The sequence below is a fragment of the Bubalus bubalis genome, chromosome 12, assembly GCF_019923935.1.
Source record: "Bubalus bubalis isolate 160015118507 breed Murrah chromosome 12, NDDB_SH_1, whole genome shotgun sequence".
Lineage (NCBI taxonomy): Eukaryota > Metazoa > Chordata > Mammalia > Artiodactyla > Bovidae > Bubalus > Bubalus bubalis.
Window position 1 is genome coordinate 49069240 of NC_059168.1, and position 26571 is coordinate 49095810.

At 50.5% G+C, this 26571-nt stretch overlaps 1 protein-coding gene across 6 annotated transcripts; it reads left to right on the forward strand.

Annotated features, from left to right (window-relative positions):
- Positions 1-6956: 6956 nt before the first annotated feature.
- On the forward strand, positions 6957-24907 carry CAPG (capping actin protein, gelsolin like). 6 transcript variants are annotated; one of them, XM_006061092.4, is made up of 10 exons: positions 6957-7067; positions 16774-16809; positions 16971-17143; positions 17243-17397; positions 17614-17781; positions 19584-19733; positions 20048-20140; positions 21058-21190; positions 23600-23688; positions 24733-24907. In XM_006061092.4, exons 2-10 carry the CDS (start codon positions 16787-16789, stop codon positions 24796-24798), a joined length of 1050 nt encoding a protein of 349 aa, XP_006061154.1. In that variant the 5' UTR covers positions 6957-7067; positions 16774-16786; the 3' UTR covers positions 24799-24907. The 6 variants fall into 6 exon arrangements, with proteins under 6 accessions (XP_006061154.1, XP_006061157.1, XP_006061155.1 ...); XM_006061095.4 differs by having other exon boundaries at positions 6992-7067; positions 16974-17143; XM_006061093.4 differs by lacking the exon at positions 6957-7067 and adding an exon at positions 9767-10069 and having other exon boundaries at positions 16974-17143.
- The last annotated feature ends 1664 nt before the right edge of the window (positions 24908-26571 follow it).

A 26571-nucleotide genomic window follows, 5' to 3' on the forward strand; every position in this document is an offset into this window, starting at 1 on the left:
CTGCTGGGATTTGTAGTTCGTAAAGGCGGGACCAACAGGCCAGGCGCGCGTATGTGTGTCTGTGTGTTTGTATATGTGTGTGTGTGTGAGCGTGTCTCGAGGTCCGCTGTGGCGTCCCCATCCTTTTAACCTCGCCCCCGAGGGCTCATTGCACTTAGGCAAGGCGCAAAGACCGCAGGCCGGCGCTCCCGAGGTCCTGTCCCATCCCCCACTCCTGCTGGGATTTGTAGTTTGGGCTGGGGTCTGGCCTCGGTGGGGCCGGGAATTGGAGTCCCACCTGGGCCCGGCCTGGTGCCGTCCTTATTCCTGCTTTTTTCAGTGGACCTTGGATCTGGATAGTACGCCTGGCGCGGGTCGCAATCTCGGCCAAGCTGCCCCTGGTCCTTCCTACCGGGCTCCACCGCTCACCCCCCACACCGTTCACCAGCTCAACCTTTGTGCCTGCGCCTATGGGACCAGCCGCCAGATTCTCAAACCAAAGCACGAAGAGGAGCGCGGTCTGGGAGGGGTGGAAAGACCGGAGAGAAAGCCAGAGTGAGGACTTGGCCTGGGAGCCCCAGCCCAGCTCTGCTAAAGCAGGCGATGATCCAGGGCCCTTTCAGTACTTAGAGAGTCTGTGATCAACGGTGTCCCAAAATGATGACCACCTGCCCAGCACTGGCTGGGCACATTAGAGCTGATTACCCTACAGGGGTGACAGATCAAAATTTTTATTTGCCAAATTTAGCAACCCTACAGGAGCCCAGAAAATGGCAACCGAACTCCAGTATTCTTGCCTGGGAAATCCCATGGACAGAGGAGCCTGGCGGACTATGGGGTCACAAAAAAGCTGGACAGGACTTAGCAACTAAACAACAGGATACCAGGGAGTGAGGAGGGCTCTTTTGACCATGAAAACCAAGAAATGCGTCAACCCTGGCCCACAGGTTTGCTTTGAGGATCAAGTTGGGGGATGGGGGTTGTGTGAGGAGAGGGTGTTTTGTAAACTGTAAAGCCTGGGGCCTGGGTGAGGTGTTCTCTGCACTCTGAAGTGCTAGAGAAAAGGTGCTGGGGCTTCAGAAGGATAGATTTAAAGGGGAAGGTACACTTAGTGTGGACTCCCTGGTGGCTCAGCAATACAGAATCTGCCTGCAATGGAGGAAACCTGGGTTCAGTCCCTGGGTTAGGAAGATCCCCTGGAGAAGGGAATGGCAACCCACTCCAGTATTCTTGCCTGGAGAATTCCATAGACAGAGGAGCCTGGCAGGCTACAGTCCACAGGGTCACAAACAGTCGGACAAAACTGAGCGACTAACACTTTCACTTTTCACACTTAAGGGTAGTTAAGTAAGATGTCACCGTTAGGAAAAGCTGGGTGGCAGTTACATGGAACCTCTCTATACAGTTTTTTTAAGTGGGGTGTAAATGGGTGGAGGCTGGTCTTACCAGTCAAAGGTTACAAAGCCCTTTCGCTTTTCATTTGGTGACAGCTTTAATGGGTGTACAATTCAATGTTTTTTTTTAGTATATTCTCAGAGTTGTGCAGTTATCACCACAATGTAACTTTATAACATTTTCATCACCCCCAAAATAAATCAGTGCTGCTGCTGCTGGGATGCTAAGCAACAGCTAATCTACTTCCTGTTTCTATAGCTTTGCCAACTTTGGACATTTCATATAAATGAAATCATATAATATGTGATCTTTTGTGACTGGCTTCTTTCACTTAGCATGATGCTTTAAAAATTCAGGTTGTAACATGTATCAGTACTCTGTACTATTTTTGTAACTTCCTGTGAGTCTAGAATTATTTTGAAATAAAAATTCTTTTTTTCTTAAAGCATGTTATCTAGAGAATGAGCAGAGGTAGCCTTTTATGTGTGAAGGACTCAGAGTGAATGCTAGTGCATTCACTGCTGACAGCAAGAGAGGCCTCGGGAGAGGAGTAGAGAGAGCAGGGCTGGGCAGGGAGGAGAGGGGCAGGTCTCAGTCCAGATGCACCACAGGAGATCAGGGAAGCTGGGGGTCCTACCACCTGGCTCTATTTACTAAGGGTGTCTTGAGTTCAGTTCAGTCGCTCACTTGTGTCCAACTCTTTGCGACCCCATGAATCGCAGCACGCCAGGCCTCCCTGTCCATCACCAACTCCCGGAGTCTACTCAAATTCATATCCATCGAGTCAGTGATCCCATCCAGCCATCTCATCCTCTGTCATCCCCTTCTCCTCCTGCCCCCAGTCCCTCCCAGCATCAGGGTCTTTTCCAGCGAGTCAACTCTGCATGAGGTGGCCAAAGTACTGGAGTTTCAGCTTCAGCATCAGTCCTTCCAATGAACACCCAGGATTGATCTCCTTTAGGATGGACTGGTTGGACCTCCTTGCAGTCCAAGGGACTCTTAAGAGTCTTCTCCAACACCACAGTTCAAAAGCATCAGTTCTTTGGCACTCAGCTTTCTTCACAGTCCAACCCATATCCATACATGACCACTGGAAAAACCATAGCCTTGACTAGACAGACCTTTGTTGGCAAAGTAATATTTCTGCTTTTGAATATGCTATCTAGGTTGGGCATAACTTTCCTTCCAAGGAGTAAGCATCTTTTAATTTCAGGGCTGCAATCACCATCTGCAGTGATTTTGGAGCCCCCAAAAATAAAGTCTGACACTGTTTCCCCATCTATTTCCCATGAAGTGATGGGACCAGATGCCATGACCTTAGTTTTCTAAATGTTGAGCTTTAAGCCAACTTTTCCACTCTCATCTTTCACTTTCATCAAGAGGCTCTTTAGTTCCTCTTCACTTTCTGCCATAAGGGTGGTGTCATCTGCATATCTGAGGTTATTGATATTTCTCCCAGCAATCTTGATTCCAGCTTGTGCTTCTTCCAGCCTAGCGTTTGTCATGATGTACTCTGCATATAATAAGCAGTTATGTAAGTTAATAATATAAGTTATATTATTATATATAACTTATATATCTTATATAAGTTATATTAACATATAACTTATATAAACATAAATAAATATAAATATATATAAGTTAATAATAATATAACTTATTAACTTATAATAAGTTAAATAAGCAGGGTGACAATATACAGCCTTGACATACTCCTTTTCCTATTTGGAACCAGTCTGTTGTTCCATGTCCAGGTCTTAGAGCAAATTATTTCAATACCCCTTTGCCACCATTTCCTTATCTGTAAAATGAGGATAATAAAAGGATCTAGTTCAGAACTTCCCTTTGGTCCAGTGGTTAAAAATCTCCCTGCCAATGCAGAGGACAAGGATCTGGGAAGATTCCACAGTCCTTGGGGTAACTAAGCCCACAAGCAAGCCACAACTACTGAAGCCCACATACCGATAGCCTGTGCTCCTCAACAAGAGAAGCCACCGCAAACAGAAGCCAATATACTGCAACTAGAGAGTAGCCCACACTTGCCACAACTAGAGAAATCCTGCTCGAAGCAATGACAACTCAGCACAGCGACAAAGAAAATAATTTTTAAAAAATAGTCTAAAAAAAAGAGGATCTATTTTAGAGGGTAAATGGAAGGATTAAATGAGAAACCCATATGAAGGACAGCACCTGGCACTTAGTGCCAACACTCAAAAGAGCCATTATCAAAAAAAAAAAAAAAGAGCTATTATCAGGACCTTAGAGTGGTGCTGAGGATCCAGTGTGATCTTACCTGGGCAGACCTGTCCTGTCTCGGGCACAGTGCTCCACCTGAGCTTCTCTTGCCCTGCTCATTTGTGCTGTATTGGACAGTCCCATTTTCCCAACCAGTCACCAAGGAAATTTAGGATGTCGCCATCCAGGAAGCCTCTGAGTACCCTTCAGTGCTTGAAAACAAACTTTAAAAAAAAAAATCTATTTGTTTGGCTGTGTCAGTTCTCGGTTTTGGCACATGGGATCTTTATTGCATCATGTGGCATCTTTCATCTGACGTTCAGGCTTCTCTCTTTGTGGCGTGCAGACTTAGCAGTTGCGGCACGCAGGCTTAGGTTCCCACAACACGTGGAATCTTAGTTCCCTGAAAGTGAAATAAGTGAAGTGTTAGTGGCTCAGTCCTGTCCAGCTCCTTTCAACCCCATTAACTGTAGCCCACCAGTGTCCTCTGTCCGTGGAATTCTCCAGGCAAGAATGCTAGAGTGGGTAGCTATGCCCTTCTCCAGAGGATCTTCCCGACTCAGGGATCGAACCCAGGTCTCCTGCATTGCAGGCATATTCTTTACTGTTGAACCACCAGGGAACTAGCCCGTGTTCCCTGTATTGGAAGTCAGATTCTTAACCACTGGACCACCAGGAAAGTCCCAGAAACAAACTTTTAAATTGTGAGCTTAATCCAGAAAATGGGCTTCCCTGGTGGTTCAGACGGTAAAGAATCTGCCTGTAATGCAGGACCCAGGTTCAAACCCTGAATCAGGAAGATCCTCTGGAGAAGGGGATGGCAACCCACTCCAGTATTCTTGCCTGGAGAATCCCATGGACAGAGGAACCTGGTGGGTTACAGTCTATAGGGTCACAAAGAGTTGGACACAAGTGACTTAGCATGCACATTCAGAAAAGATAACCATCCAGACTCCTGGATATTCCTCAGAGCAGCTGAAATGATCTAGAAAACTTCATTGTTGATCAGATTAAAGGCTAGTAGCATCCTGAGTCCGGAGAAGGCAATGGCACCCCACTCCAGTACTCTTGCCTGGAAAATCCCATGGATGGAGGAGCCTGGTAGGCTGTAGTCCACGTGGTCGCTAAGAGTCAGACACGACTGAGCAACTTCCCTTTCACTTTTCACTTTCATGCGTTGGAGAAGGAAATGGCAGCCCACTCCAGTGTTCTTACCTGGAGAATCCCAAGGACGGGGGAGCCTGGAGGGTTTCCGTCTATGGGGTCACACAGAGTCGGACACGACTGACGCAGCTTATTAGCAGCAGCAGCATCCTGAGTCAATGTTTCTTCAAATGAACATTTTGGGAGAATGTGATATGGAATGTTTAGTTATTGTGACAGAACCCTGCCATCCCCCCAGGCTGAGGAAATGCAACAGTTCAGCCTGATCTGCTCTTCTGGACTGGAGTCAGAAGAGCCAGAAGAGGGTGGACAACAGGTGGGAGGATAGTGTCTAAGCTTTCCTCAGGAGTGGAGTGGAGTCCCTTGGTGTTGCCCAGATGGAAGCAGGTAGAACCAGGCTTTGAATTGTTTCCCTTACAACCCTCCAGGCAGGTGGTGCTAGTGGTAAAGAACCCACCTGCCATTGCTGGAGATGTAAGAGACACAGGTTTTCTCCCTGGCTCAGGAAGATCCTCTAGAGAAGGGCATGGCAACCCACTCCGGTATTCTTGCCTGGAGAATCCCATGGATATAGGCGCCTCGCAGGCTACAGTCCATAGGGTTGCTTAGAGTCAGACGTGATTAAAGCAACTTAGCATGCGCATGTCAGACCCCATGCATCGAGTCCCATCACTTCATGGCAAACAGATGGGGAAACAATGGAAACAGTGACAGAATTTGTTTTCTTGGCTCCAAAATCACTGCAGATGGTGATTGCAGCCACGAAAATTAAAAGACACTTGCTCCTTGGAAAAAAGTTATGACCAATCTATACAGCATATTAAAAAGCAGAGACATTACTCTGCCAACAAAGGTCCATCTAGTCAAAGGTATGGTTTTTCCAGTAGTCATGTATGGATGTGAGAGTTGAACTATAAAGAAAGCTGAGCACCAAAGAATTGATGTTTTTGAACTGTGGTGTTGGAAAAGACTCTTGAGAGTCCCTTGGACAGCAAGGAGATCAAACCAGTCTGTCCTAAAGGAGATCAATCCTAAGTATTCATTGGAAGGACTGATGCTGAAGCTGAAACTCCAATACTTTGGCCACCTGATGCGAAGAAGTCACTCATTTGAAAAGACCCTGATGCTGGGAAAGATTGAAGGTGGGAGGAGAAGGGAATGACAGAGTATGAGATAGTTGGATGGCATCACCGACTCAATGGACATGAGTTTGAGTAGGCTCTGGGAGTTGTTGATGGACAGGGAAGCCTAGCATGCTGCAATCCATGGGGTCGCAAAGAGTTGGACACAACTGAGCGACCGAACTGAACTGAACCAGACCCTATCAGTGGGCCTTGGAGAAAGTCATACTGCTTGCAATTTTCCAAGCTGCTTGAAAAAGTCCTCTTACTTCTGGGTCAAGGGGCCATGCCCTAATCCTGGTGCCTCTTGTCAGCTGACATCTTGCGAGGGTTGGCCTGCTGTGCATGGCTCTCTTCATTCAAAAGCCAATGTGGGAGTGTGGACTGTTGGCCACACTTAAAGAAGACCTGGCCTCCAAGTATGGACACTGGCTGGGCTGTTTCCCTCTGAATAAAAAGAAGGGTGGGGTGTTATATCTCCTGCACCAGTTTGAAGCCGCACTAGCCTGTATTAGAATCCTGGTTCTACTACTGAACTGGCAGTGTGACCCTGGACCTGTGACCCACCCTCTCTGAGCCTCTCAGAGGATTATCTATTAGGCAGCATAACGACAAATAGTTGTGAGGACTGAACAAGGTCACGTTTAAAGCACCAAATACAGGGACTTCCCTGGCAGTGCAGTGGTTAAAACACTGAGCTTCTGCTGCAGGGGGCATGGGTTCAGTCCCTGGTGGGAAAGTAAGATCCCAAATGCAGTGCGGGGCATTGCGGGGGCACGGTGTGTGTGTGGTGGAATAAATAAATAAAAGATTTTAAAGCATGGAGTACAAAGCAGGCACTAAAGGAGAAGTAGCTATTCCTGCTTAATCCAGCTCAAGGATCTAACAATTGAATGGGATGTGAACACCTTGCTCTGGCCAAGTTTACCACATAGTAAGGTTGTTAGTTTCCCTAATACCAGCCCAAATTCTCAGTCCCTCTCGGTGCAGAGCCTCCACCAGAGGGACGACCGCGAGGGGCCCGGCCCTCCCCTCTGACTCACTCGGGTAGGCGGGGAGGCTTCCAGCCTTTCACGTCGGGGGCGGGGGGCGAGGGCTGGGCTGGGGCCCTGGAGGAGAGGAGGAGAGGGCAGCAGAGACATTGCCCAGAGCGAGCCAGAGGGGCGCAGACAGGCAAGTAGCGCTTGGGGTCTGACCAGCAGGCGCCTGAGTTCCCCCTGTAGATTTCTGAGGGGCTCAGCTGGTCACGGGGCACCCTGCTCCCTCCTCTTTTCTTAGGGGTGCGCCCGCGTGTCTAATCATCTCTCCTCCTTTCCCCTAAGGAGGGGCGGGAGGGAGCAGCCGTGCTAAAGGAATGTTTATTTTATTCCATTTGGGACCAACTGAGCATCTCTCACTGGGAGACCGGAGAGGGAGGAGAAATATGAGTCTGTTAAAAAGAAGTTTTAGTGTTTGGATACCAGATAATGTCAATAATAGCGTGTGTACTGTTAGAGTTTCAAGAGGCTTGGGACTCCTAAATTATTTTAAAGGAACTGCTCTTTTGTTTCCTTGTTAGTTTGCAAACCCTCCTCCGCGATGGGGCCACCTTTTTTTTCAGCCAGGTGAGGCTCCAGTGTAGCAAGAGAGCAGTGAGTTGGATTCATCCTTGTGCCCTTGGTCGCTGCGGAGTCTAGAGCCCCAGAGCCACTCAGGTTCGCACTGGTGCACACCGGAGTGGACCAGCCTTTCTAGGGCGTGGTTCCGGAAGGGCAACAATGGAAAGTCAAACCCCAGGAGTGATCTGGGGTTTAACTTCCCATCTCTCTGCTAAATTGTGAACTGGGGGAGGAGGCAGGAGGATTGCTTCCAGAGATGCCGGGCACATGAACTGAGGTCCCGGGATAAATTCTCTGTTGGCCAGAGAAAACCATCTAGGTTTATTGAGCATCTATTATTTGTTTAGTTGTTGCATAGTCAATCGGTTATGTCCGAATCTTTTGCTAATCCAAGGACTGCAGCCTGCCAGGCTTCTCTGTCCATGCTCTCAGGCAAGGATACTGGAGTGGATTGCCATTCCTTTCTCTAAGGGATCTTCCCAACCCAGGAATCCAACCTTTTTCTCCTGCAAGTCTCCTGCATTGCAGTCGGATTCTTTTACCACCGAGCCACCATCTATTATTTGCTCGTTAATTACACCATCTCATTTAATCTGCTTGTTTATCTTCATGCCCGTTTTACAGATAGGGAACAGGGAGGCTACAAAAAGTTAAGTCACTTGCAAGAGGAAGCAGTTGTGGTTCAGTCGCTCAGTCGTATCAGACTCTGAGATTCCATGCACTGCAGCTTGCCAGGAAGACGAAGCAGAATCATAATCAAACTGTTCAGTCTTTCCATTACACCAGACCCTCTTTTTAAGGACCTTTTTAAGAGACACTCAGGTACCAGCTAGAGTTTGTGTTCTTTGAAGAGAACATTTAACTTCTCATCTTGTTCCAGTCCAGAAATTCTAATGTGGATTGATTCTGTTCCACTGCCACTCCCTGGATGGGGCCCTGAAGGCTGAGTCTTATCTCAAACTAGTCTGTTGATTAGCCCTGGGCCAAGCCTGGCCGGTATCTTGGGGAGATGGGCCAGAGTCCTGGGCTAAAAGGCCCTTGACTTCCTCCTGGAGTGTGTACAGATTCTAGCTGCATCCTCCCATACAGATTTAGGAGGGCATGGAAGCTTCTTCCCTTGCTCTACCTGCCTCTCCCTGTGTGATCGTGGGCCAGTCACTTGTGCTCTCAGGGTCCCCCTAGCCTCCTCTGGAAGGCAAACAAGCAAGTTGGACAGACTAGCTCCAGGGCCTTATGATGTATTGAAGGCAAGATGGCCTCTGGGTAGAGTCAGAACCATGATTATTTTTATTGCTGTCCCTCAGAGCGCCTGAGGCTGAGAATGTGCGATAGTCCACATCTGGTGAATGAGAAGCTGAGCAAAGGTAGACTTGAGAGGCACTCAGCATGCGTGAGTGCGTGCTAAGTCATGTCCATCTCTGTGTCACCCTGTGGACTGGAGCACACCAGGCTCCTCTGTCCATGGGATTCTCCAGGCAAGAATAGTGAAGTGGGCTGCTATGCCCTCCTCTAGGGGATATTCCCGACCCCGCATCTCTTATGTCTCCTCCATTGGCAAGTGGGTTCTTTACCACTGGTGCCACCTGGGAAGGCTTAGTGACCACAGGGCATTACAGACCCTTCGTTATCCTAACTTGCACCCTTAGAATTACTATTGACTTGTTAGGAATTTGACCAGGGACCTAAGCACTCGGTTAAGAGAGATTCAGATTCAGTGCTTGTTCCCAATGTCCGCATGTGTGCTAAGTCACTTCAGTCGTGTCCCATTCTGTGGGACCCCATGGACTGTGGTCTGCCAGGCTCCTCTGTCTATGGAATTCTCCAGGCAAGAATAGTGGAGTGGGTTGCCATGCCTTCCTCCAGGGGATCTTCCCTACCCAGGGATTGAACCCGCATCTCTTTTGTCTCCTGCATTGACGGATGGGTTCGTTGCCACTAGGGCCACTTAGGAAACCAGCATGCAGGACATCGCAAAGTCTGTGTCACCCACCTCTGCTATTCCCTGGGAACTGAGCTTCAACAACTACAACAACAAAAGTCAAATGTAGTCATTCAGGCAAGGAGAAAGACAAGCCAGGGAGGAGGACAAAGTGATGCCGAGGCAGTGACCCCACCCAGGAAATGTGACTAATTCAGCTGAAGCCAGGGCCAGGCAGTCATGCCTGCCGCAGGCTGGTAAGCCGGGGAATGTGGCCAGTCTTGGTTTTCCTGTGGTTTTCCTTGCAGGCCCCAGACTCAGAGCTGCTAGCCTTGGCCTGCTGCCGCTGGCGGAGGCCAATGTGATGGGGAGGCTTGGAGCTGGGGTGGGTTTCCAGCTTCTGGGCAGTGGCGGGGCAGGTCTCTGAAGAGCCAGCCTGGTCGCAGTGTTGCTCTCCTCTCAGGCCCTGCCTGGCTGCCCAGCACAGTCCACCCCTTCCTGTGGAGGACGGACCTCAGCACTAGCTGGGGCTGGAGCCCAGGGGTGGGGCTGATGGGTGGGGCCACCTGGAGGAAGAGCTGAGGGAAGTGAGAGACTGAGGTGGGGCTGGAGGAGCCTGAAAAGCAGAAGTAGGAGGAAGCAGGAGCTGCGCGGATCAGGTGAAAGTGGGGAGGAAGGCGGAGGGAGATGGGGTGTGGGGTGGGCTGGCCGGGACCCTCTTAGGTGGGCAGATGAGGGCAGACACAGAGACTCACGTTTCTGGAAGCCGCTTTTTCCAGGACTGGTGCGCCCCCTTCCCCAACACACACACAGACACTGCTGCCCTGTCCAGGCCCTGGAGCCTTGTGGCTTCCCTGGGTGGGATAAGGGACGCCTGGACCAGGGATTGTCCTGGCTTGTGGAGAGGTGGTGTGTGACCTACTAACAGAGGCCACCACACCGAGTGACCTGACCAGACTCCTGAAGGCCCTCAGCCAGCCCAGAGGTGCGTTGATGATAACTTGTTCCTAAGACAGGATGGTGGTGTGACAGCAGATGGGTGGGCTGGAATGGGGGAGGGGGCAGGCCTAGCATTTGAATTCAGACCAAACTATGCCTCAGGGTTCATTATTTTTGCAAATTTAAGAACTCTGATGGGGATCTGGCTAGCTGCCTAGGGTAGGGTATAGGGAGGCGAAGGTGGAGCCCGGAAAGGGTGGGTCAGTCATGTGCGTGGTCAGTCATGTCTGACTCTTTGCGACCCCATGGACTGTAGCCGGCCAGGCTCCTCTGTCCATGGGATTTTCCAAGCAAGAACACTGAAGTGGGTTGTCATTTCCTACTCCAGATGATCCTCCAAACCCAGGGATTGAACCCGCGACTCTTGCATCTCCTGCATTGGCAGGTGGTTTCTTTACCAGCTGTGCCACCAGTTTGCACCTGGGAAAGGGTGGGAGTCCTGCTTGGTGTCTGGGGAGGGAGCACTGACTGAGGATCCACAGATGAGGCTTCTAGACCCTGCAGCTCCTGTGAAAGCCCAGGTTCCCGGCTGGGAATAGCTGGTGTCATCTCTAGTGTTGACACTCACCCCTGATTCTTTCTTGGAGAGTTGGGTAGGAGCTGTTGGCATTTCACACCTAAGGGCAAACGATGAAGGGACCTGTTCGGAATCAGTGGAATCGGAATCTGAGAAGGGTGCAGACAGCATCAAGCACCTGTCATCTTTACAGCTGACAGGCATTGCTGGAAAGGTCTGCATAACCAACTCCCCCACTCCCAGTGTGTCCTCAAAGGCCAGCTCCTTCCTAAGTCAGGACCTCGGGACAGCCAGCAGGGCACCTGTCCTCCCCTCCATCCCTGGCCCCTGATTTCTGCCTCCAGGGCTGCTCCTCCCTATTGAAATCCTGGGTTATCTCTTAGGCTCCATCTAGTCTAATCATTGGAGCTCAACAAGTGCAGTTAATCCTGAGTGCCTGCAGGCTACTGGGCAGAGCCCAAGGTTCCAGGCAAAATATGGTTCCTTCCTGAAAGGCCTTTATAGTTGAGTCGGGGAGATGGCCAGGCCTGTAACTCAGCATGCTGTGGCGGAGTGGGAAAAAGTAAAAGGTTTTAACATAAGAAGTATAGAAGCGGCTCCCCTGTGAGGTGGTGAGTTCCCCACCAGGAAAGGTATTCAAGAAGAAATGGTGAGGGATGTAGGGATTTCTGTGCTGTGCTCATGTCTGGGTATGTGTTGGGAGGCAGATCTGGAGTGTGTGTGTGTGTGTGTGTGTGTTAGTCTTTCAGTTGTGTCCGACTCTTTGTGACCCCATGGACTATAGTGTGCCAGGCTTCTCTGTCCATGAAATTCTCCAGGTGAGAATACTAGAGTGGGTAGCCATTTCCTTCTCCAGGGGATCTACTGGATCCAGGGATCAAACCTGGGTCTCCTGCATTGCAGGCAGATTCTTTACTATCTGAGCCACAAGGAAACCCGAGTATTAAATAAAGCTCCTTCTAATGCTGACATCTGATTCTGTGATGTTCCGCACCTAGGGGAAGTTTTATGTGGTCTCCTGGAAGTGATGGTTTCCTGCTTCGCAGCCCATCCTCTAGAGACCATGAGACTTGTGGGTTGTTCTTCATTTCTGGGCCCCTTCCCAATGCCAAGTTCCCAGCATAGACCTAGAATGGAACTGAATAGACCTTGTCATGGGCTGCTTGAGGAATGCAGAAGTGCCGGGCGTGTCCCCTGCTCTACCTGAGACACGGAGCTATCAGGTCATACTCTAAGACAGCCTGTGAGCGGGAAGAAGATGAGAACTCCCAGAGAAGGACAAAGCCGCCAAATGACAGCTGAGGCTTGAAATGGGTCTGGAGGAGTGGCTGGGCTTTGATGGTCCTAAGGGTTGAGGTTGGCACTAAGGAAGCTGAGGGGCTGTGGGCTTGGGCAGAGGGGTTGTGGGGAGAGGACGAGTGACAGGCCAATGTCAGTGGGCGCTTGGTGGGGGCCAGGGAGCAGCGTTAGAGTCACCGGGAACTTCTCTGGCACTAATACTCCAGCTCCACCCTGGAGAGTCTGGTTTTAACTGGCCTGGACATGGGGATTAAAAAAAAAAAACAAAAACAAACCCAGGTGACTCTAATATGCAGACAGATAGAGATGCTGTTCTGGACACAGTTAACTGGCAGAATCAGAACCACCTAGGACATAGTTCAAATGCCCATGGAATCAAGACCCATGGAATCAAGTCTCCAGGCCTGGGCTTCGAAGTTTTTGTAAGATCCTAACATAGTTCTTCTGCAATGCAGGAGCTGCAAGAGACATGGGTTCAACCCCTGGGTGGGGAGGATCCCCTGGAGGAGGGCATGGCAACCCACCCCAGTATTCTTGCCTGGAGAATCCCATGGACAGAGAAGCCTGGTGTGCTACCATCCATGGGGTCGCAAAGAGTCAAATGTGAATGAAGTGACTTAGCACACACACTCGAAATGTAATTCTAATGGGTGGCCAGGCTAGAAAGCCAGAGGGATGAGGGGCAGGCAGCCAGCCCCTCTCAACAAAATGCTGCGATGGCTCTCGGAGGCTGGCAGCCCCACGTATGGTCTGCCTGCTGTTGAGTTATGGCCTGAGCTCTTAGCTCAGGAACAACAACAAATAGCTGGCAATGAGCACGCCATTTCTGTCCCTGAGCTCTACCCACCCTGGCTTGTGCTTGGGGGCGGTCACCTCACCACTTGGGGCCTGAGTCACAGGCTGAGCTGTCTGTTGCAGGGGATGTGGGCACAGCATGTGACCCATTGTGGGATTGAGAATCATTGACGTTTCCTCCCCCAAACCTCCCCCTCACTGTCTGCCCCCCTCCCTTGGGGAAGTGTGATTCCAAAAATATGCCTTTCAGCTGTGTTTTGAGTAAGGCTTCCCCTGTGGCTCAGTGGTAAAGAATCTGTCTGCCAGTACAGGAGCCCCAGGAGACGTGGCTTCTATCCCTGGATGGGGAAGATACCCTGGAGTAGGAAATGGCAACCCACTCCAGTATTCTTGCCTGGAAAATCCCCATGGACTGAGAAGCCTGGTGGGCTAGAGTCCATGGGACTGCAGAGTTGGACACGACTCAGTATGCACGTACTATGTTGTAAATTAGGAAAGAAAAGCAAAGTCATTACTCACATGGTATTTTACACCCATGGCCACTGCTCCTATTTCTTTTTTGTTTCCTACTCAGACTCCACACCCTCTGCTCTCCCTAAAAGTTCTCTTTGCACTTCCTGCTTCCCCAGCCCCCCAAGAGTCTCCTAACGGTGACTTTCAACCCTGAAATTCTCCAGGTCCTTCTTTTGCACCACTGGGGCTCCCTGTTCAGTCGCACAGCATAAATTGTGTGACAGTTCTTGACTGTGTGAGCTCTGCATTTTCAAAGAAATCCTCTAGAATTGGGCACATAGGAGAGTAAGTGAAGCTATAGCTACTGCAGTTGCTAATTTTTAAAAAGATAACATTTTTAAAATTGTTTGTTTATGTATATATTGGCTACACTGGGTCCTTGTTGCTGCGTGCAGGCTTTCTCTAAGTTGCAGCGAGTTGGAACTGCTCTCTAGTTGCGATGCGCGGGCTTCTCTTGTCATGGAGCATGGGTTCTGGGGCACTCAGTAGCTGTCACTCCTGGGCTTTAGAGCGTAGTCTCAGGAGTTGGGTCCCACAGACTTTGTTGCCCTGAGACGTGTGAGATCTCCTTAGACCAGGGATCAAACGTGTGTCGCCTGCATTGGCCAGTGGACTCTCAACCACTGGACCACCAGGGAAATCCAGAAGACAATATTTTTTAAAATGCTTGCCTTGAGCATTTTTTTTCCTGAAATAACTTTTGTCCAAAAAAGGTTGCTCTTACTGTCCTACAGAATAAAGATGATATTCATCATCCTGGTATTTGAGGGATGCTGGACATATAGAAGTGATAGCTAAATGCCTGGGAATGGAGGAAATTCCCTAGGTAGGGAGTTTAGAATTTGAGAAGGCGCTAAGTCTAATGTTAGCTGTAGGTTTTTCTGTGTTTTTTTTTTTCTGGGATTTTTTTGTTCAATTTTGGTAGATACCTTTTATTAGGCTAAGGACATTCCCTTCTGGAACTTCCCTGGCGGTCTGATTGTTAAGACTGTGCTCCCATTGCAGGGATAAAAGGGGTTAAGACTGGGCTTCCCTTGTGGCTCAGCTGGTAAAGAATTCGCCTGCAATGCGGGAGACCTGGGTTCAATCCCTGAGTTGGGAAGATCCCCTGGAGAAGGGAAAGGCTACCCACTCCAGTAGTCTGGCTTGGAGAATTCCATGGACTATAGTCCATGGGGTTGCAAGAGTCGGACATGACTGAGCGACTTGCCCTTTCACTTTCTTTCCCATTGTAGGGAGCATGCATTTGATCCCTGGTTGGGGAGCTAAGATCCCACGTGCCCCATGCTGCTAAGTCGCTTCAGTCATGTCTGACTCTGTGTGACCCCAGAGACGGCAGCCCACCAGGCTCCCCCGTCCCTGGGATTCTCCAGGCAAGAACACTGGAGTGGCTTGCCATTTCTTTCTCCAATGCATGAAAGTGAAAAGTGAAAGTGAAGTCACTCAGGTTGTCTACTTGAACGTTATACAGTCGTGTCCCACTCCTAGCGACCCCATGGACTGCAGTCTACCAGGCTTCTCCGTCCATAGGATTTTCCAGGCAAGAGTACTGGAGTGGGGTGCCATTGTCTTCTTCCACGTGCCCCATAGCATGGCCAAAAAAAGAGGAAATTCCCTTCTAGTTCTCTTTTGCTGAAAGCTTTTTTTAAATCAAAAATGGATGTAGAATTTTTCTAAGTGGTTTGTCTTTATCTATAGAGATGATTTTATGTTTGTTTATATGGCTTGTCAATAGGGTGGATTACATTGATTTTCAGATGTTAAACCAACTTTGCATTTCTGGAGTAAACCCTGTTTAGTCATAATGTTTCACCTTTCTATATATTTCTGAATTCTATGTGCTAAAATTTTGTCAGGTTTTTTCTTGTGTTCATGAGGGATCTTGGTCTAATTTCCTTTTCTATAATATTTTTATCTGATTTTGTTACATCAGGAAAATGGTGGCAGCATGGGATGGATTATGAAGGATTGGCATTATGCCTTCCTTAAGTTTTTGGTAGAATTTATCTGAACTTGAAATTTGGGGGTGGGTAGTTTTTAAGTACCATTTCAGTTTCTTTTGGGATTCCCTAATAGCTCAGTTGGTAAAGAATCTGCCTGCAATTCAGGAGACCCCAGTTCGATTCCTGGGTTGGGAAGATCCACTGGAGAAGAGATAGGCTACCCACTCCAGTATTCTTGGGCTTCCCTTGTGGCTCAGCTAGTAAAGAATCCGCCTGCAATGCGGGAGACTTGGGTTCAATCCCTGGGTTGGGAAAAGCCCCTGGAGAAGGGAAAGGCTATCCACTCCAGTATTCTGGCCTGGAGAATTCCATGGACTGTAAAGTCCATGGGGTCACAAAGAGTCGAACACGACTGAGTGACTTGCACTTTCACTTCCCGTTGCTTTAGTAGATATTAGAACCCTTCAAATAATCTATTTCTTCTTTTTAAAAAAATTACTTATTATTTGGCTGTGCTGAGTCTTAGTTGCGGCATGTGGAATCTTTAGTTTTGCATGTGGAATCTAGTTCTCTGACCATGCATAGAACCTGGGCCCCCTGTAAAGGGAGCACAGAGCCTCAGCCACTGGACCACCAAGAAAGTCCCTCTACTTCTTGTTGAATGAACTTGCATAATTTGTATCCTTCAAAGATTGCCCATTTTGTATAAGTTGTTGACTATATTGGCATAAAGTTTTTGTGATATTCTCTTTATCCTTTTAATACTTGTAGGATCTTTAGTGGTGTTCATCTCTCTTGTTTCTGTATTGGAAATTTGTGTCTTTTCTTTTACTTAATCAATTTGTCAAAAGGGTCATCAATTTTTTTGATGTTTCCAAAACCCAGCTTCATTGATTTTCTCTATTTTTTTGGTTTCCTATCCATTGACTTTAAGTTATCGATTTTAGACTTTTCAAATATAAGCCGTTATTACTTAGAGAGGCATATCCCAGCCTCATGCAATGCCCAGAATTACGACTCCTGTCTAGAAGCAGAAGAGGTCACAGCAAGGGGAAGACGCTGGCCCAAGGAGCCCAAGACCTGGCTTTCGCTAGCCACTCACTAGTCACTGTGTCACTTGGGACTTAGACTCTTTGAGCCTCAGTTTCTTTGCCTGAATAATGGAGAAATCTGCTTTTGGAGGTGAATTAGTTGAATAATGAAGCACTTGGCCTCTGGGAAGGACCTCCCCAGACCAACGTGAAGGCTGGTACTCATGACATTTGTAATCATAATGGCTTTGATTCTGTCTTTGCAGATCCAGAAACAGCATGTACTCACCCATCCCCCAGAGGTAGGCTGTGCACCCCTTCCCCTTTCACCCCTCTCCTCTTCATTTCCAAGGGCAGCCCCTCCTCTCCCCCACACCGCAGTCCCCAGGCCTGCCCCAGGTTTCTCTGCTTGTCTCCACTGCATACAGGCCTCGGCCTTCACCAACCCGCTCCCCTCCCGCAGCAGCTCTCCATTCCCACCGACCGTGAAGCTCCCTGGCCTGCACATATGGAGGGTGGAGAAGCTGAAGCCAGTGCCTGTGGCCCCTGAGAACTACGGCATTTTCTTCTCGGGAGACTCCTACCTGGTGCTGCACAATGGCCCAGAAGAGCTCTCCCACCTGCACCTGTGGATCGGTAAGGGCGGGAACTGGGAGGACTGGTGGGGGGGTGGTGCTGGCCCAGGCAGGGGTCGGGGCTGGCCTAGGTCTCACCGGCAACCTCCCCCGACCCCAGGCCAGCAGTCGTCCCGGGATGAGCAGGGGGGCTGCGCCATACTGGCCGTGCACCTCAACACCCTGCTCGGAGAGCGGCCTGTGCAGCACCGAGAGTCACAGGGCAATGAGTCCGACCTCTTCATGAGCTACTTCCCCCACGGCCTCAAGTACCAGGTCAGAACCCACTCCCCACGCCCTCTCTTGTGGCTTCTCCTTGAGCTCCTTCCCGCTGGTCGTGACCCTGCAAAAGGCCCAAGGCCACTCAGGGCCGGGGCCTCCTCCCACCCGGTTCCTGCTTGCCTGCTTTCCTTCCTGCCCAGTGGGAGGGGGCATGGGGTGCTGGTGGGAGGGGACGGGGGGGCCCACTTAGGCTGGCCATCTGGGCTGCAGGAAGGCGGCGTGGAGTCGGCGTTTCACAAGACCTCCCCAGGAAGCACCCCGGCTGCCATCAAGAAACTCTACCAGGTGAAGGGCAAGAAGAACATTCGTGCCACTGAGCGGATGCTGAGCTGGGACAGTTTCAACACAGGGGACTGCTTCATCCTAGACCTGGGCCAGGTAAGTGGGCAAGGCTGACTGAGCACCCACTCATGTTGCACTGTGTGTGTGTCTCTCTTTTTTATGCCTGTGCTGGATCTTAGCTGTGGCATCAGGGATCTAGTTCCCTGACCAGGGATCGAACCTGGGGCCCCCTGTGTTGGGAGCCCAGAGTCTTAACCATTGGACTGCCCAGGAAGTCACTGGGTTGTTTTGTTTTGTTTTGTTTTGTTTTTTCAGTCACACTGTGCACACAGCCTGTAGGATCTTAGTTCCCCAACCAGGGATTGAAATGGGGGCCACAGCAGTGAAAGTGCTGAGTCCTAAGCACTAGACCACCGGGGAACTCCTTGGTGCTATTTTAAAGGGCAGGGACTAGGAAGCCAGAGCAGAGGGAAAGGGGCTGAGAAGCTGTAAGCCCATTCCAAGTGGGGTCACTGTGGCTGTTAGAAGACATCCCTGTATTTGTTTGGACAGAAACCTCCCTCTGCTGTCTAGTCTTGGCCTCTAACACTGAGTCTACTCTCTAGTGCTCCTGGAACCTTTGAAGCTCTGAGTTAGCTGCCTCCTGTCCCATGCGTTAATCAGTTCATTCATCTCTTCCCTTGGTGAATCTATGGCCCCCGCTCTGAGCCAGCATGTGTGCTTGATGAGTCACTTCAGTCGTGTCCAACTCTTTGTGACCCCATGAACTGTACCCCGCCAGGCTCCTCTGTCCATGGTATTCTCCAGGCAAGAATACTGGAGTTGGTTGCCATGCCCTTCTCCAGGGGATCTTCCTGACCCAAGGGTTGAACCTGCATCTCATAGCTCTCCTGCATCGGCAGGCAGGTTCTTTACCACTAGCGCCATCTGGAGACCACAAGTTGCTGGCCCAGGGCAGGCAGCCAAGGCCGGGTCTGTCACTGGCTGTTATTTTAACCCATGAAAGGATGTGATGAGGGTCCTCTTAGGAGCAGTGGGATGGGCTGGGGGAGCTTATGGCAGTGAGGAGCCTTCTAGGCCAAGCCACTGCCCCAGGAAAGTGCCACTTGACTAGACTAGGGGAAACGCCATTCCAGGGGAAGGTGATGGGTGAGCTGAGGCACTGAGCGGGAGAAGGGCACAGACATGCCTGTCGACAGCTAGGAAGGAGGCAGCCTGACTTGGACGCAGGGTGGGGGCAGGACCAGTGGGAGTGGAAAGTGCTAAGGAGCTGCGACAGGGCAGGAGGAGATCGAGTCTTTGAGGGTCTGGACTGCACCTGTCGTGGTAAAGATTTGGAACAGGAAGAGGAACCTGGATGCTATTTAGAAGGAGGACTGGAAGCAGTGAGATGGAGTCGCCTGCTCAGTAGAGGTGATGAGGGCCATGCCTGGTGAGTGCGCAGAGGCATCTGGCATTCTGGGCCCAGGGACGCCATTCACCTGTTCACCCATTCACCCTTTCATTCGCTCATTCACCCAGTTCATTCATGCAATAACTATTTATTCTGGGCCTAAAGATGTGCCTGTTTCTGCTTGGCACTGAGCATACAGCAGTGGGTCAGGTCATGACAAACAAAACCAAACCCTCATGCCCTAATGAGGCTTACTTTCTAGTCAGGGAAAATAGATTATAAATAAGATAAAGATGTTTCAATATATGACACAAGTGATGTGGAAAATAAAAGTCTGTGGGAGATGGGGGTGTGGGGCAGAGAAAGGCTCTCACAGAGACTGTCATTCCTGTCCCCAGAGGCCTTGTTTCCCTTGCCTTCTTGCTTGTCTTTGATCGTCTTGCCTCAGCTCTGCAGAGGACAGGATGCAAGTGGCTCTAACCTGAGCCTCCCCACTTCCTTCCAGAACATCTTTGCCTGGTGTGGTGCGAAGTCCAACATACTGGAGCGGAACAAGGCACGGGACCTGGCGCTGGCCATCCGGGACAGCGAGCGGCAGGGCAAGGCCCACGTGGAGATCGTCACCGATGGGGAGGAGCCTGCCGACATGATCCAGGTTGAGAGACGTGGGGGTAGTGGGAGGGTGGCCTCTGCTTGAGGCCACTGAAGGAGGCAGTGATCACAGCAGGAGGGCTGTAAGGGCATCTGGAGCCCTGCTTAGGGCTTGGCTGGCTCATCAGGTGCCTTTGTGGGACTCAGAGTCAAGTACCCCTTGGGATGAAGGGACTGGTATCCAGGGACCGAGCCCTCTCCAGCTCTGCCCGGCGCCTTTGTGCAGACATGGGTGTCGGGGTGGGAGTGAGGGGGTGGTCCAGGGCATGATAGGTGCCCAGGAATCCTTGGAAATGTGGCCTGCCCTCGTCCCTGCAGGTCTTGGGTCCCAAGCCCTCTCTGAAGGAGGGTAACCCTGAGGAAGACCTCACAGCTGACCGGACAAACGCACAGGCCGCGGCTCTGTATAAGGTGGGTGTCCCGGGCCTGCCCTGGGACCAGGTGGGGGTGTGATCTTGATGCCTGTGGGCTGAGAGGAGAGGAGAAAGCAGCGGGCAGGTGGGCCCAGGCCCCAGGGTGGTTTATCAGGGCGTGGAGTGAGGGGAGGAAGGGAAGTGAACGGATGCTCGGCCCTCCTGGGGAGGTGAATGTCACTTCCCTTCCAGCCCATTCTTAGATATGGAGGTTTGAAACAAGCCAGTGCTGAGCTTTACTTTTTTTTTTTTAGTATCTATTTATTTATTATTTATTTGGCTGCGGTGGGTCTTAGTTGTGGTGCACAGGCTTCTCTAGTTGCAGCCACAGTCTTCTTTCTGGTTGTGGCACTTGGGCTTAGTTGTCCCATGGCATGTGGGATCTTAGTTCCCCAACCAGGGGTCTAACCTGCATCCCCTGCATTGCACACTGAAAAGAAGTGTTAGTTGCTCAGTCATGTCCAACTCTTTGCAACCCACCAGGCTCCTCTGTCCATGGCATTCTCCAGGCAAGAACACTGGAGTGGGTAGCCATCCCTGTCTCCAGGGGATCTTCCAGACCCAGGGACTGAACCCGGGTCTTCTCCATTGCAGGCAGATTCTTTACTGTCTGAGCCACCAGGGAAGTCCCTGAACTGTACCTTTTTTGCATTCTTTGCATTTACTTGTTAATTTGGAGTCTAATTAATTTCCACAGATTCTGGGGCTCTGGGAGGCGGTGGTTGAGGCTGAAGTGGGGGGTGGGGGTTATCTGGGATTTGCCTGTCAGCTGTCAGTTCTTCTCCTACCTCTGGTCTGCTGTTCAGCCTGGGTTGGTGGGTGGGACCTGTACTGGAGGGGGGCTGCTCCTTGGCGGAGGTCAGAGCTTTAAACTGCGGGAAGGAGGGTGACACGGCACTGCCCACTCTCCCCCAGGTCTCTGACGCCACTGGACAGATGAACCTGACCAAGCTGGCTGATTCCAGCCCCTTTGCCCTCGAGCTGCTGATACCCGACGACTGCTTTGTGCTGGACAACGGACTCTGTGGCAAGATCTACATTTGGAAGGGTGCGTGTGGCTTCTCCACACCAGCCTGAGGCCCCTGTGGCCACTAACCAGGAAGGCTTCCCACGAGAGGGCTCAGCCAGCCCATAGACACCTGGCTCAGTGAACCTCCGTGGCTGACGGTTAATTCCTGGCAAGGGTTCTGCACCTTCAGCCCACCTCTGAATCATCTGAGGGCCCTGTTAAGACACAGAGCGAACCACACCCCTGAGATTCTCATTCTCGAGGTCTGGGCTTCCCAGGTGGTGCTAGTGATAAAGAACCCGCCTGGCAATGCAGGAGACAAGAGATGCAGCTTCAGTCCCTGGATAGGGACGATCCCCTGGAGGAGGGCAGGGTAACCCACTCCAGTACTCTTGCCTGGAGAATGCTATGGACAGAGGAGCCTGACGGTCTACAGTCCATGGGATTGTGGAGAGTTGGACACTGAAGTGACTTAGCACGCATGAGACTTTGCAGGCTCTGGGAACCGTCTCTCGGGTTCCCAGGTCTTGCTGCTGACTTTGTGTTGAGGACCACTTGCCACAGAGCTCTCCTAGGCCTCAGTGCCACTGGGACCCCTGCTTCTGCCTGTCTGCCTTGACTGTGACCAATTCTAGATATGAAATCTCATCTTATGCACTGGGTAGCAAACTGGTAGGGCTCGTTTTTCCAAGAGGTTGTATTGGCTGGAAATGAAACACCCTTGGGCAGAAGCCTGCTTGCTAGATCAGACTCTGAAAATATTGTAACAAATCTCTGAGTCTGTGAGTAATTCTCTGTGCTTGTCTTTTCTTGTTCTTTTTTTTCCCCTGCTGTGCTGGGTCTTTGTTGCTGCATGCCTTTCTCTAGTTGCGGTGAGCAGGGGCTTACTCTTGGTTTGATGCTTGAGTGTCTCATTGTGGTGGCTTCTCTTGTTGTGGAGCACAGGCTTTAGGTGGATAGGCTTCAGTAGTTGTGGCTCGTGCTTGTGGCGCACAGGTTTGCTCTGAGGCGTATGGAATCTTCGCAGAGCAGGGATCAAACCTGTGTCCCCTGCATTGGCAGATGGATTCTTATCCACTGGAACACCAGGGAAGTTCTGTGTCTTTTCTTGTTCTTGAATGTGTCTCAACTGCCCAGATTATAAACCTCTTGAATGAAATCACATTGTCTCTAGTGCCTTGATGAGATAGCATTTGCTCAGTAAATATTTGTGACATGAACCAGGGCCAGGAGAAATTTCCAGCCAGGAGGATGGAGAAGTGTTAGGTGTTGTAACTTGGCAGCTACTAGGCATCACACTCTTGCCTCAGGGAAGGACCAGGAGTGGCAAGCTGCAAGGCAGGTTTCTAAGAGGTGAGGAGGATGGTGGTAGGGGGTGGGGAGGATTGTGTTGCTGGGGCTGTCTTTGCATGTCCGGCTTCCCTGTCCTTCACTGTCTCCAGAAGTTTGCTCAAACTCATGTCCATTGAGTCAGTGATGCCATCCAACCATCTCATCCTCTTCCTGCCCTTAGTCTTTGCTAGCATCAGCGTCTTTTCTGATGAATCATCTCTTTGCATCAGGTGGCCAAAGTATTGGAGCTTCAGCTTCAGCATCAGTCCTTCCAAAGAATATTCAGGGTTGATTTCCTTTAGGATTAACCGGTTTGATCTGGTTTGGAAGTGTCTTTAGCCCCAAGCAAAGAATGGAGAAACCAGTGGGAAAAACAGTAAACTTAGGAGCTGGGAAGAGAAGCATCAGGCAATCACAGAGGAAGGATACAGCACATTAATCTCAGATATATTGTGGCTAACTAGAGTTTTAATAGCCTGGCTGAAGAGCCAACCACAGTTGACAACATTGTTTCCTTGGAAAAATTCCTCCAGGTGGAGCAGGGTTTGGTTAAAGGCGAGAAGGGAGGGCACTGCTGTTCCTTTTTACTGACTCTTAGTTGGTATAACCATTAGGCTGATGTTGGCATCTAGCTTTATGGGAGTAAGATTGCAGTAAATCATGCCCTTTTTTTCTGTCCAATTTAATTTTGCAAGGCTTGATAACAGTACAGTTGACAGACTCAAAAGGCGAGGGGCCCTGGAGAGGGAGAGAGGGGCCTGAGTGTCTCATGAGAGGGCGACATTAGTTTCTCCCTGAATATCCCTGGGGCCCTGGCCCGAGCAGAACACTTTGATGATTGGAGCGGGCAGAGGGCAGTTTTCATCTGGAGCTGCGAGTTGGGAGAGGCTGACTTCTCACTGAGCCCCCTCAGGGTGTTCTTAGGACCAGGAGGCCAGCTATTCTGTGGGTGTGTGAGCTCAGTTATGCTTGACTCTTTGTGATCCCATGGACTGTGTAGCCCACCGGGGTCCTCTGTCCATGGAATTTGGACCTTCTTAAATCTCCTCGAGACAAATGGGATGTGGGCTAGAGAGAGTCCCTGCTCTTTTAAAATTTTTCCTCCTTATGATCCAGGGCGCAAAGCTAATGAGAAGGAACGGCAGGCGGCCCTCCAAGTGGCCGAGGACTTTATCACCCGCATGCGGTATGCCCCAAACACTCAGGTGAGGAGCCCTCCCTGTGCTAGCACACCGTCTTCCTAGGACGCTTCCCTGGTCCCCTGCCCCTGGACTGGACAAGAAGGGTGAGAAAGCCCCGGGCACAGTCAGGAGCAGTCAGGCCTCCCCTCCCAGAAACACCCAGTGGGAAGGCCCTTCTCAGTCCTTCAGAGTTTTACAGTACATGTTATTTTCTTCTTTTTTTTTTTTTTAACTTGTTAATGTACTTTTTTAAAAAAGATTTAAAAAAAATTTTTAATTGGAGGATAATTGCTTTTCAGTGTTGTGTTGGTTTCTGCCATATGACAATGTGAATCATACCCACATATGTCCCGCTCTCTTGAATCTCCCTTCCACCCTCTGCCCTGCACCCCCCACCCCCACACACTCACTCCATCCTGCCCCTCTAGGTTGTCACAGAGCCCAGGCTGAGCTCCCTGGGTTATACAGTGACTTCCCACCAGCTATTTTTACACGTGGTAGTATATGTATGTCAATGCTACTCTCTCAATTTGTCCCAGCCTCTCCTGTCCCTGCTGTGTCCACAAGTCTGCTCTGTCTGCATCTCTGTTCCTGCTCTATAAATAGATTCATCAATATCATTTTTCTAGATTCCATATATATGTGTTATTATACTACATTTGTTTTTCTCTGACTCACTTCACCCTGTATAACAGGCTCTAGGTTCATCCACCTCACTAGCACTGATTCAAATGCGTTCCCTTTCATGACTGAGTAATATTCCACAATCTGTGTTCTTTTCTAAAAGGATGATGGGCAGCGCTCCCCTGGGAGTCCAGCTAGCCGGGTGTGCCTCTGGATCACTCATGTGGCTCCTCTGGGCCATGGATTTTAGCTAGTTCTGCCCTTCTCACTGTTTTCTCAGCCCATGTCCTTGTAATCTTTCTTGTCTCTTGGCTTACCTGGAAGAGCATCACTGGCTGGAAGGCCTGTGGACTCAGGCCTGGTGCCCAGCACCCTCCTCCCTGGCTCTGGAAGAGGCAGAAGTGGCAGCCTTGTGAGCCAGACTCTCCCCTGCCATCCCTACAGGTGGAGATTCTGCCCCAGGGCCGCGAGAGTGCCATCTTCAAGCAATTCTTCAAGGACTGGAAGTGAGGACAGGCGTCTCCCTGCCCCTACCTCCTACCCACATGCTCCTCCTCTGACCTCCTGGTCAGTGCTGAGGTGCCCCTGCCCATGGTCAATAAAGGAGACCAGTACTTTTCTTGCTCTTTGCCTGCATTGCCTGCCCTGGGCTAATACTCCCTGCCACACTAGTCACCCAGCTCTGCCCCATGCTGGGCAGAGTAGATGTATTCTACGTGTGCTAAGTCACTTCAGTCGTGTATGACTCTGTGACCCCTATGGACTGTAGCCGACGAGGCTTCTCTGTCCATGGGATTCTCCAGACAAGAACACCGGAGTGTGTTGCCACTTCCTTCTCCAGATCTTCCCAACCTAGGAATTGAACCTGCATCTCCTGTTGTCTCCTGCATTGGCAGGCGGGTTCTTTACCACTAGCGCCACCTGGTGGCAATTCCACAGCCTGTGAGAGGCCAGAGAGGGCTTTGCAGAGGGGCCAGCTCCTGAAGGGGCCAGGCGCTCCCAGCGGGCCTGGTTGGCACTACTGCAAACCCAATAGGGAGGTGGCATGGGGCCAGGGCTGGGATCACTTTCAGCCCGAGGTTCAGTTCAGTCTCGCATTCCCGACTGGGGGCAGGTTGTGGCAGCGGGTGAGCGCCTCCATCCAAGCTGGAATTTCCTCAGGTGCTCCAGTGAACCGTTGCCAGGCAGCTTCCAAATGATGTATGTTCACCAAGCAAGAGCATAGCTCTTCACATCCATACAGGAGGTCAGCTTGTCACATCCTAAGTACACTGCATGGGCTCAGGACCACGTGGGGTCATGGGAATAGCACCAGACTATGTCAAGGAGGGTTGTGGGTCCAGGTTCTCACCTGGCTCTCTTTGAGCCTGGGCAAGTTGCTTTTCCTCATCCAGCTCCTAAGGGTTTTTTTTTTGGGGGGGGGGGCATGCTGCACAGCATGTGGGATCTTAGTTCTCTGACCAGGGATCGAACCCACACCCACCCCTTGCGATGGAAGTCTGCAGTCTTAACCACTGGACTACCAGCGAAGTTTCCCTAGTTCATTCTCTTGTGTACTGGGGTGGTGACTGGAATAGCAGAGAAACTAGGGGGCTAAACAGAGGGAGAATGGAGTAACCCCAAAACAGTCCCACCTTGGGGTGTGACCGCTGGGTAAGCCCGGACTGGACAAACCGGAGTCCTAGAGGCTTGGCAGGGCTGCAGCCGCCCTGACCCAGGGTCACTGCAGGCCCTCAGAGCTTTAAGCCCTGACACACTGGATCTTCCATCTGAAACAGAGGTGGTAGTAGCAGTATTAGTCGCTCAGTCGTGCCCGACTCTTTGGGACCCATGGACTGCAGTCCACTGGGTTCCTCTGCCCATAGAATTCTCCAAGCTAGAATACTGGAGTAGGTTGTCATTTCCTTCTCCAGGGAATCTTCTTGATCCAGGGATCGAACCCAGGACTCCTGTATTGCAGGCAGATTCTTTACCATCTGAGCCACCAGGGAAGCCTATCCCAAACTGAAATTCTGATCAATTTCATCTTAGTGGTATTGTGCTGAGAAGCATAGAAAAATCAGCTCTTTGCATATCCCCCTTGTTCTCCAACTTTCTCTCCACACAGAGACATCCCGGCGATCACTGGATAGCCTATGCAAAGAGCACGTGCCAGGGGTGAATTTTCAAAGGGGAAAGAGGGATGTTTCCCCTAGAAACTGACATTTTTAGCATTGTAAAGCATTTTGGGTCTCTCATGAAAAGCCTTGGAAGGTTTTTCCCAAGAAAATGCACAGATTTAAG

What these genes read in the sequence shown, in the direction of transcription:
- CAPG (XM_006061092.4), top strand. Translation starts at nt 16,787, where the DNA reads ATGTACTCACCCATCCCCCAGAG. An exon ending in AGGCCGCGGCTCTGTATAAG is followed by an intron (nt 20,141 to 21,057) that starts GTGGGTGTCCCG and finishes ACTCTCCCCCAG; the next exon opens with GTCTCTGACGCCACTGGACA. An exon ending in CAAGATCTACATTTGGAAGG is followed by an intron (nt 21,191 to 23,599) that starts GTGCGTGTGGCT and finishes CTTATGATCCAG; the next exon opens with GGCGCAAAGCTAATGAGAAG.